This window comes from Physeter macrocephalus, chromosome 8 (genome assembly GCF_002837175.3).
Source record: "Physeter macrocephalus isolate SW-GA chromosome 8, ASM283717v5, whole genome shotgun sequence".
Taxonomy (NCBI): Eukaryota; Metazoa; Chordata; class Mammalia; order Artiodactyla; family Physeteridae; genus Physeter; species Physeter macrocephalus.
Window position 1 is genome coordinate 47037290 of NC_041221.1, and position 10102 is coordinate 47047391.

The window sequence follows — 10102 nt, forward strand, 5'->3', positions numbered from 1 at the left end:
AAAAAAAAAAAAAAAAAAAAAGAAAAAAAAGAAAAGATATAGGCATTTTCAGGTACATTATGAAGAACATTCTAAAAGGGTTCCAATGTTTTTGTTAGAGGTTTTTTTAATGAGTACCATAATGACTTCTAATCTCACAGAGGAAAACCAAAAAATTAACAGTATATACTTCTTTTCAGTATGACTGCTAATCATATAAGATTAGAAGCAAACAGTAATAAATCAGAAGAGAAAGTTTCTCATAATTTTATTCTTCACTTAAAATTATGTAAAAAATTCTTTATAATCTCTCAGGATAACTTACCTGGGTTTCCATCATTGGCTTTTGGAAAGGAAATGTATCATGGTTGACACACCACAAAATGTCATTATCTTCATTTTCTGAGGCTGCCATCAGTAGAATACCTAAAAGTTTAATATGTAAAATCTTATATGATGTCAAATAATATATATCCTCAATAATCATAATTATTATGATTATTAGTGACATTAATAATTAGTGACATTAATACAGATACATAAATATACAGCATTAATCTTTATAAATAAAGAAGTGGCAAAATAAACAAAAATAAATCCCCTAAAAGGATATATAATTAGTGCCAGGGTAGCATTATTAAGTGTTCTAGACCTTATACTGCACTTCTTTCAGGTAAACACAACTTTTTTCCCCCACATTTTAACATTTCTAAAGTTACCATATGATCCAGCATTCCATTCTTAGGTATATAGCCAAAAGAAATGAAAATGTGTCCACTCAAAAACTTGTACATAAATGTTTATAACATCATTCATAATAGCCAAAAAATAGAAACAACCCAAATGCCCACCAAATGATGAATAGGTAATTATAATGTGGTACACTCACACAATGAAATATTATTCAGCAAAAAAAAAAAAAAAGAACCTGCTACAATAGATAAACCTTGAAAGCATTATGCTAAGTGAAAGAAGCCAGTCCTGTATTTTCCAACTCCATTTAAATGAAATGTCCAAAAGAGGCAAATCCATAGAAACAGAAAGTAGACTAGTGATTTCCCAGGGCTGGGAGAAGGGGGAAATAGGGAGTGACAGCTAATGGGTACAGGGTTTCTTTCAGCAGTGATGAAAATGTTCCGAAATTAGATAGTAGTGATGGTTGTACAACTCCGTGAATAAACTAAACACTAATAGATTGTACATTTAAAAAGGTATGTAGGGGCTTCCCTGGTGGCGCAGTGGTTGGGAGTCCGCCTGCCGATGCAGGGGACGCGGGTTCGTGCCCTGGTCCGGGAGGATCCCATGTGCCGCGGAGCGGCTGGGCCCGTGAGCCATAGCCGCTGAGCCTGCGTGTTCGGAGCCTGTGCTCCGCAACGGGAGAGGCCGCGGCAGTGGGAGGCCCGCGTACCGCAAAAAAAACAAACAAACAAACAAACAAACAAAAAAAAAAAACAAAAAAGGTATGTAAATTATATCTCAATTAAAGCTGTTATTAAAAATGCTATGAAGGTACATGATACAAGTACTTGAAAAAATTCTATTTGTAAAGGAAAGTTTAATTTGGGTGTTGAAAAATAAAATATTAGAAGACACAGCAGAATAAGCAGAGAAAGGCTTTAAAATGATTAGAAAATAAAAACAAATTGTTTTACAAATGCTTTCTCATATTGGGGAAAACCACATACAGATTTTTCAAGTTTTGATGTTTAACTAGAATCTCAGTTTTAAACTTAATTATGAATCCAAAAGAATTTGTTATTACAATTTCATATTTTGACAGGCAAAACTCACCATATCCATAAAGACACTGACAAAGCAGGCATGGTATCAGAAAAGTCATTTTAAGTTTATAACAGTTTATAACTGTTTATAACAGTTTATAACACTGGTTTTGACCAGTGAGTTCATGTACAAGGCTAATACAACAATTTTAAAGTACTTAGATATTTAAAAAAACTATATTTTTAATATATATGCCAATGAAAAAATTGAAATATAAGCTAATATAAAAAGAGTTCCTGGATTAAAAAAACCCAAAACATCCTGAACTTCATTGGAAATCTGTCATTTTCAAATGCCTCAAAATACATTCTAATTTTAATAATTTTAAGAATCTAATATTAAATCTGATAGTATTTCAGAATTTACCTTTACTATAAAGAGCTTTATGTACTTTTGAAGGCTTTTCCACCGTTGAAGATGCTGAGAATCCAGGAGGTAAGCGGATGTGGACCAGTGTCAATGTATTAGGGCGTGCCCATGGCTGTCTGAACGGACAAGTGCTGAAATACAGTCTTACACCTGATGATGGGGTAAAATTATCTATCATTAACAGGAAATAAAAGACATGAGGTACATGTGTTGTTGAAACAATTCCACAGAAAAACACAGAACTCTGTTAAAGCCATATATCACTTTCCTGACTGATCTTAAATCACCATGCGTACTACCAGCTGAAGTGGTTCTAAGACATCACTTGGAATTGAGAGGTAAACCAACACATTTCAGTAGAAAGAACCTACAAGTATAAGACAAGGGAGCCTGTGTTCCAGTTCAGGCTCTGTCACTAAATGTTAGCCACTTTACCCTTCAGGTCTGGTTTTACATCTATAAAATGAGGAGACAGAGTGAGTGGAATCTTCTGATTTTTCAAAAGCCTTAATTTTATGAATTATTAATATGGCATATAATTGATACAGAAGTAAAAACATATTTTCAGTCATAAATTTCCAAACCTGAAGATTATAAAAAGTTACCACAGTAATAGCACACATATAAATAAAACAACATACCTGCATGTGTGACAGCCAATAACTGACAGTCCAGTGATTCAGAGTTTTCAATCACTGCTATTTGAACAATTGGTTTAAAAACAGAACGATCTATGGTCCTAGAAGAAAGAAAAACTAAAGTTTATTTTTAAAATATATCTACTCAATTATAAGGAATATATTCCACCAGGATTTTTACATGTTTAAACATGCTAAAACAGTTTAAGGCTACTTTTTAGGAAAGTAGTGCAAAAGCAGCAAGAACTGGCAAAAACCCTTGAATGTGTGTTCTTTACATTAATATTGTTAAGAGTAATCTTTTTTCAAAGACCATAAAAGAAGGCTAAATCCACTGGGTAAATGGTTAATGGGGAATAAGGTGTTCTTAGAGCATCAAAATATCGTTGAAAAGATTATCACTAATTAAAAAGGGGGAAAAGTTCTCATCATGTATGTGATATTGGCTAAAAACAATATTATCCTGGGACTTCCCTGGTGGCGCAGTGGATAAGACTCTGTGCTCCCAAAGCTGGGGGCCTGGATATGATCCCTGGTCAGGGAACTAGATCCCACACGCATGCTGCAACTATGAGTTCTCATGCCACAACTAAGGGGGCCTCGTGCCGCAACTAAGGAGCCCTGGAGCCACAACTAAGACCTGGCAAAACCAAATAAATAAATAAGTAAATAAATAAACAAAAAACAATATTACCCTGAATCTATAGATAAGGAAAAAAAAATTCAGAAAGTGGGATATTCTACAAATAACTCTCCTGCCCTTCCCCACTAAATGTCAACATTAGAAAAAGGCAGTAAGAGGTCCGTTTTATATTAAAGAGACTAATGACCAACGTTAGCTCATGTGCTCTGGCTGAATGTGGAGAAAAATGTAAAGAAAAACAGCTATGAACGATTTGGGGGACTACTGAGTAATTTTAATATGGACTATATAATTAGGATAACATTATAAAATTATTAATTTTTTAGGTGTGCTAATGATAACGTAGTATATGAGCTTAGAAGATGGAAGCTGAAGGATTTAAGGGTGAAAGTCGTGTCTGCAACTTACTTTCCAATAGGTCTTAAGAGTGAGCAAATAAGGCAAAATGTTAACAACTGGTGAATTTAGATAAAGGGTATATCAGATTTTATCATGCTATTCTTTTCATTTTTCTGTGGATTTGAAAAAATCTTTCCCCAAAAAATTAGGAGAAGAAAAAGGAAACTTTGTTTCAAATTGCCTGCCTTGAGAATTTTTTGGTCATTGAAGACCAAGGAAAACATGCTATCACTAGGATATCTGATTGTAGCAGTGACCCAGGCACACAGAAAACAGAAATTGAAAATCTGAGGTCTTTGTTAGGTGAAGAGAATTTCTGCAGCTAAGTCACTTGTGACATATGAAAATAGCAGTGTATAGTGTCTGAAAACTTGGCTTTTAGGTTGGATCTCAGCACTTACTTAGGAGGTTAGACCTCAGGCAAATCATAACATCCCTTAGTTTTAGTTTCCTCAAGAATACAGTGAGGCTAATACAACTGTGAAATTCTGTGTTTCCCGAAATGTACTTGTGTCCGTTATCAGACCAATAAAACTACCATGTAGACCTGTTAAAAGGGTGGAGTAGTTAGTTACAAAAGGGGAAACTTTGAGACTTGCAGTTTCCTAGTCATAATACCTATAATGCCTGCACAGACCACTTAGAGCATAATTTCAAACTCCAAGGAAAATCACAGGTCAAGCTGTCCTTTACACTGTTAAACCAGTTTGCCTTATGTTTCAAACCATACAACATAAGAATAAAAGGAAGCATTGATAGCAACTGTTTCAAACATAACCTATGATGTCACCTCCCTCAACGTTTCTTATTTTCTGGAGATATTTCGAGGAGGAAATAATTTTAGTATACTGCATATAAATAATATAATTATGCTTGCAAATGAAATGCCTGAGAATAAATTACATATTACCTAGCAATGTTTCCAGCAGCAGAAACAATAGAATTCTGTGACACTGAGGCAACTCTGTTCATTCCTTGTCCATCATGGCCCAAATCATACACCTGTGAATAAAAAATCATACCCACTTAAACATGATTATAAACTGTATACACTTTATAAAATAACCTTTTAAATAAACTTTTATTAAATAAACTTTTCCTTTTTAGGGATCCTTTAATTTTGGTACTTCATATAGGTATGAAAACATTCAGAGATTAACAATTTCATAAAAAGGGGGCCTTAAGAAGCGGTTTGGGTTTTTATTTTTTTTAAAAGCACACAGTTCATAGGAAAAGCCCAAGAGTGACTAAATCTTGTTCCTTAAAAACAGGGATGTTCTTGCCCTCTTATATGGTGGTATAATGTTAATACTTACCTGTATTACTCCTTTCTCCGATCGTGTATATAAAATATTTCTTGAATTATCAATTGCAATTTGAACAATAGGATCTAAAAATAAGACAGAGGAAGAAAAAAAAACGTAGGTTAACAGATCAAACACAGTAGCTACTTACAAAAAAATTAAAATTGCTGAATTTACATTCAGGGCTTTTCCTTTGTTTTGTAGGTAAGTCTTAGGGTAGTTGCACAAGGACAAAGCCAAGAAGCATTCAGGTCAGACAGCACGCGAAAAAAAGCAAACATCAAATACTGTGACTGGGTTAAGAGCATCACGAATAAGACCAAAAACAAGTTCCAAATTATTCCTTCATTCAGCGTTTAATGAATGCTTACTATATGCTAGAAACACATAAAATAATTATACCTGGTCCATTCCTTCAAGAAACTTCCAGTTTAGTTTAATAATTCATTGTGTAAAAGAAAATAATTTAAAAGTTCAGTCATATTAACATTTTTAGATATATTTATCTTACTTCACTGAAGCATATTATTTTTTTAATTTTTTAAATTTTTTTTTGTGGCATGCGGGCCTCCCTCTGCTGTGGCCTCTCCCGTTGCGGAGCACAGGCTTCGGACGCGCAGGCCCAGCGGCCATGGCTCATGGCACACGGGCCCAGCCGCTCCGCGGCATGTGGGATCCTCCCAGACCGGGGCGCGAACCCGGTTCCCCTGCATCGGCAGGCGGACGCGCAACCACTGCGCCACCAGGGAAGCCCCTGAAGCATTTTAAAATTACTTCACCTGCCTAAGTCTCTCAATTAAAAACTCAGATATATTCATTTTATGCTGGGAATTTCTTTCAGACCAGGCAAAACATGTATTAAATGTCTGAACGTCTAACTCTCTCACAAACACAGACACGGGTGGTTTAAGTATATATAGCTATTGTAGACACATGTTCTATGGTGCTACATTTATAGGAACTTGGGAATAAAACTCATGCTATCTGTTTTATCATCCCTTCTCCTTTTAAAAGATGATATGAATATATAACAAATACTGTTTAGTAAGAAACTGTTTCAATTAAGAACGAGAATTTCTGAAGAAAATGTTAGGTCAGTGATTTGTTAAAATGTGTTGTTTGCCAAATTTGTTTTCTACTCACCATCTTCTGAGAATGTGAACTGTAGTAATGAAGGAACAAGGAAAGAAAGTGCACTCTTTGAGTGGTTTATTTTCCTACACCTCTGGCTAAACCAGCCTGCTTCTGCCTTAAAAGAAAAAATTGAAAGACATAAGACTTGTAAATGTAGGTACCTCCATCATAGCAACTATTATATACTCATGTTTATAAAGATTCTCAAATCTTAGTAAAATACCAATAATTGTAAAGTAAGACATACTACTCAAAAATAAGTACTGAGTTCAGTCCTGTAATTAAAAATAGAAAATGTACTTAATGAAAATCAATCCCTGCTCTCAATGAAATCAGCTATGTCTCTTCCAGTAACCTCAGTAATGCTGTTAGTGAACTCATTTTAATTATCTTAAAAACTCCTATTTGAAAGCAGTAAGGGAAATAATAAGCATAGTTTATAAGTGTCAAAAGTACATAGGATAGAGGTATTTTTATCTCTTCCCACTACTGCTAAAAGGAAATTCAAAAAATAGTAGCCACCACCGTCATAATCTAGTCTGCCCCTCAATGATCGAGTTTTGCCATACTTAAATCTACAACAAAAACTTTTTTGTAGTTAACAAAACAAAGAGAAATTGGGTAAGGAAGAGATACACTATAACATAAAAAAGCTAACCTCAGTTCTAATCCTATCTCTGCGACTAATTAGATGTGTGCCTATGAGAATACTTGTCTTATCAGTTTCCTACTGTTTACCTTATGATAAAGGCAACAATACAGTAAGGGGGAAAAATAATGGAGCAAAGGATACAAAGACATTTCAGAGTAAACACAAATGACCAATAAATACATGAAAAGATGCTCAACCCAACGAGTAATAAAAAACAATTGTCTTCTATATGACTGGTCAAAATTAATGTTATAAAATACCAGGGTTAGTAAGAGTGAGGAGGGAGAGGAAAGGGATACAATCACAGATGCCTGCCAAGAGTCTAAAACTCTTAAGAGGGCAAAATGAAAATAGAAAATTCAGTTTTAAATACACATATACTATAATACAATTATTAGAATTCTAAGCCTCCACACTAGAAAACTTCTACATGTGTGCGCAAGGAGGCTTGCAAAAGAACACTTATCACACCATCATTTCTGAAAGGTATAATAAAAACCTAGAAGTCTATCAAGAAAGGAATTGTTCAATCATGTATCAATACATCCATTTTATGGACAATCATGCAGCAACCACAAAACATAACACACATCTATCTACCAGATACTGACAAGGAAAGACTTTCAAGGCACAGTTAAATGAAAAAATTATGGGAATTTTCCCAATTATGGGAATTCCCTGGTGGTCCATTGGTTAGGGCTCACCACTTTCACTGCCTTGGCCCAGTTTCAATCCCTGGTAGGGGAACTAAGATCCCGCAAGCCACATGGCGTGGGGGAAAAAAAAAAAAAGGCAGAAAAAGGAAAAATAAGCCAATATGAAACAAAACTTAAGCAATAATACAAGTAAAAACATACATACACAGAAGTATACTATGTATTCGTATACGTGTATACACACAAATAAATACATATGGATTATCCATAGATATTTAAAGACACTTATAGGTATTTAGAAATGTATGCATCATGTTCTACAAGGACATATACAGAACTGATAATGGCTGTTACCTTTGCGGGGAGGACTGGGTTTTACAGGTATGGTGTAGTCATGAAGGACTACAACTCTAAATGCATGTTTGACTACTTTCCATAAGAATATATTAACGCGCTATATAATTAGAAGATAAAGACTAAAGCTTATCAGAAACTAACACAACACTGTAAATCAACTATCTTCCAATAAAAAAATTAATTAAAAAAAAAAAAGACAAAAGCTTATCTATTCTTACTCCATCAAGAGGGAGGAAAACGAAAATGTTTACAAATGCCAGACTTACTTGGTATGCTACTTCATATAAACAGCCATCCTTTCCAGCCAAGAAAATTCTGCCATTATCAGTGGAAGTTATTGTTAAAAGGTAAGTATTATCAGTAGGAAGAGAATATAAAGGATCTGGAAGTAACTGCATTCCACCACACATACTGTCATTGAGAACTCCAGAACCTATTTTTTTTAAAAGAAAGAATATAGGAATCACTTTAAGAGCTTTTAAAAAGTTTTAAAACAATCACTGTATTATCTTCAGAATTGATATTCTTACTGAATTCATGATATGCTCAAAAATTTCAAAAAAATGTATGTATAACATACATTTCAAAATTACTATAAAGTCTGATATGAACAGTTTCATAATTCATGTTAAATAGAACCTACAGTATGTATATATAACATATGTAAAATATATAGCACATATATATATAACATAGTAAAACATCAAACAAAAAAGCTAACCCGAAGTATTAAATTTTGGAAAAAAGCCTAGGTATATGGTAGTAATAATCATTCAGTTTTTCTTCCCCCCCCCACCCCAATAATCATCAATTTGAGGCTCTGAAATTCAACATTATTCTACCCAAAATACTAGTAGAATGCAAAAGAAACCACTGAATGTACATGTAATAAATTAATTGATGGCTTCTTACTTTAAGGGAAAGAATAATATATATTTCAATTTTCCATATGTTAAAATGGCCATTCAAAAAATAAAGAAATTGAAGGCAGTATTTAAAAATTACTGGGGCAACTATTTCTCTTCTACTACCCTTCCTTTATATTGGACATTTAAGAAATGTGCACTGATACTGTAAATAAATCCAAAATAATATCTGGTGGAGTTTTTAACCTGAAAGATACCATACCTACAGGGAAATATTTTCCTAGGTGTATGAGCAAATAGCCCAGAAAGTTAACTTAGTGAAAAACGTTAGTTTTCAATTATAATATTAAACTGAGCAACATATTTTTATTTTAAAAAACACAACATGTGGGGACTTCCCTGGTGGTCCAGTGGTTAAGACTCCACGCTTCCACTGCAGGGGGCACGGGTTCCATCCCTGGTTGGGGAAGTTCCACATGCCATGCAGGGTGTGGCCAAAAAAACAAACCCCAAACCCCCCCACAACATGCGGGTTGCTATACCAGTTTGCAAATTAGTATAACTGAGTCCAAGAATCACTACATCCACAGGGGTTGCCAAAACCAGAAGATGTCGTACGTGAGGTTGAAAGATGCCTAAGATAAAGTAAACATGAGTTAGGCACTATTTTCTGGAAAACACCCATCATTTAAGCATTAACAGAATATGGTTACCTTTAATATGAGCTATGGGTTAACCAGCATATGAGAAGTGTGAAGATAATTTAGTTAATGTTGATGCTAAAATATTACCACTTATGATCATTTAAATAAGTAGATATTAGTAAAAAACCAACCAACCAAAAAAAAACCCAAATCTTAGACACAAACACTTCAGTATTTAATGACATTTAAAATCAGTGTTACAACAATCATAGTAGGGGACTTTAACACCCCACTTTTACCAATGGACAGATCATCCAAAAAAGAAAATAAATAAGGAAACACAAGCTTTAAATGATACATTAAACAAGATGGACTTAATTGATATTTATAGGACAGTCCATCCCAAAACACCAGAATACACTTTCTTCTCAAGTGCTCATGGAACATTCTCCAGGATAGATCATATCTTGGGTCACAAATCAAGCCTTGGTAAATTTAAGAAAATCGAAATCGTATCAAGTATCTTTTCCGACCACAATGCTATGAGACTAGATATCAATTATAGGAAAAAAAACTGTAAAAAATACAAACACACAGAGGCTAAACAATACACTATTTAATAACCAGGAAATCACTGAAGAAATCAAAGAGGAAATAAAAAAATACCTAGAAACAAATG

At 34.1% G+C, this 10102-nt stretch overlaps 1 protein-coding gene across 2 annotated transcripts in view; it reads right to left on the bottom strand.

The window, feature by feature from the left end:
- NUP155 (nucleoporin 155) overlaps nucleotides 1-10102 on the bottom strand; it is a 66822-nt gene that overhangs the window by 43214 nt on the left and 13506 nt on the right. For both annotated transcript variants that reach the window (XR_002891290.3, XM_024120276.3), the window contains exons 5-12: nucleotides 9322-9414; nucleotides 8180-8346; nucleotides 6258-6363; nucleotides 5127-5200; nucleotides 4721-4812; nucleotides 2772-2869; nucleotides 2128-2280; nucleotides 305-405 (exon numbers count right to left, since the gene is read on the bottom strand). Coding sequence is in view for 1 of the 2 variants with exons in the window: in XM_024120276.3 (XP_023976044.1) it covers nucleotides 305-405; nucleotides 2128-2280; nucleotides 2772-2869; nucleotides 4721-4812; nucleotides 5127-5200; nucleotides 6258-6363; nucleotides 8180-8346; nucleotides 9322-9414 (884 nt within the window). In the remaining variant the exon portion in view is untranslated. The remainder of the gene's footprint in view (nucleotides 1-304; nucleotides 406-2127; nucleotides 2281-2771; nucleotides 2870-4720; nucleotides 4813-5126; nucleotides 5201-6257; nucleotides 6364-8179; nucleotides 8347-9321; nucleotides 9415-10102) is intronic.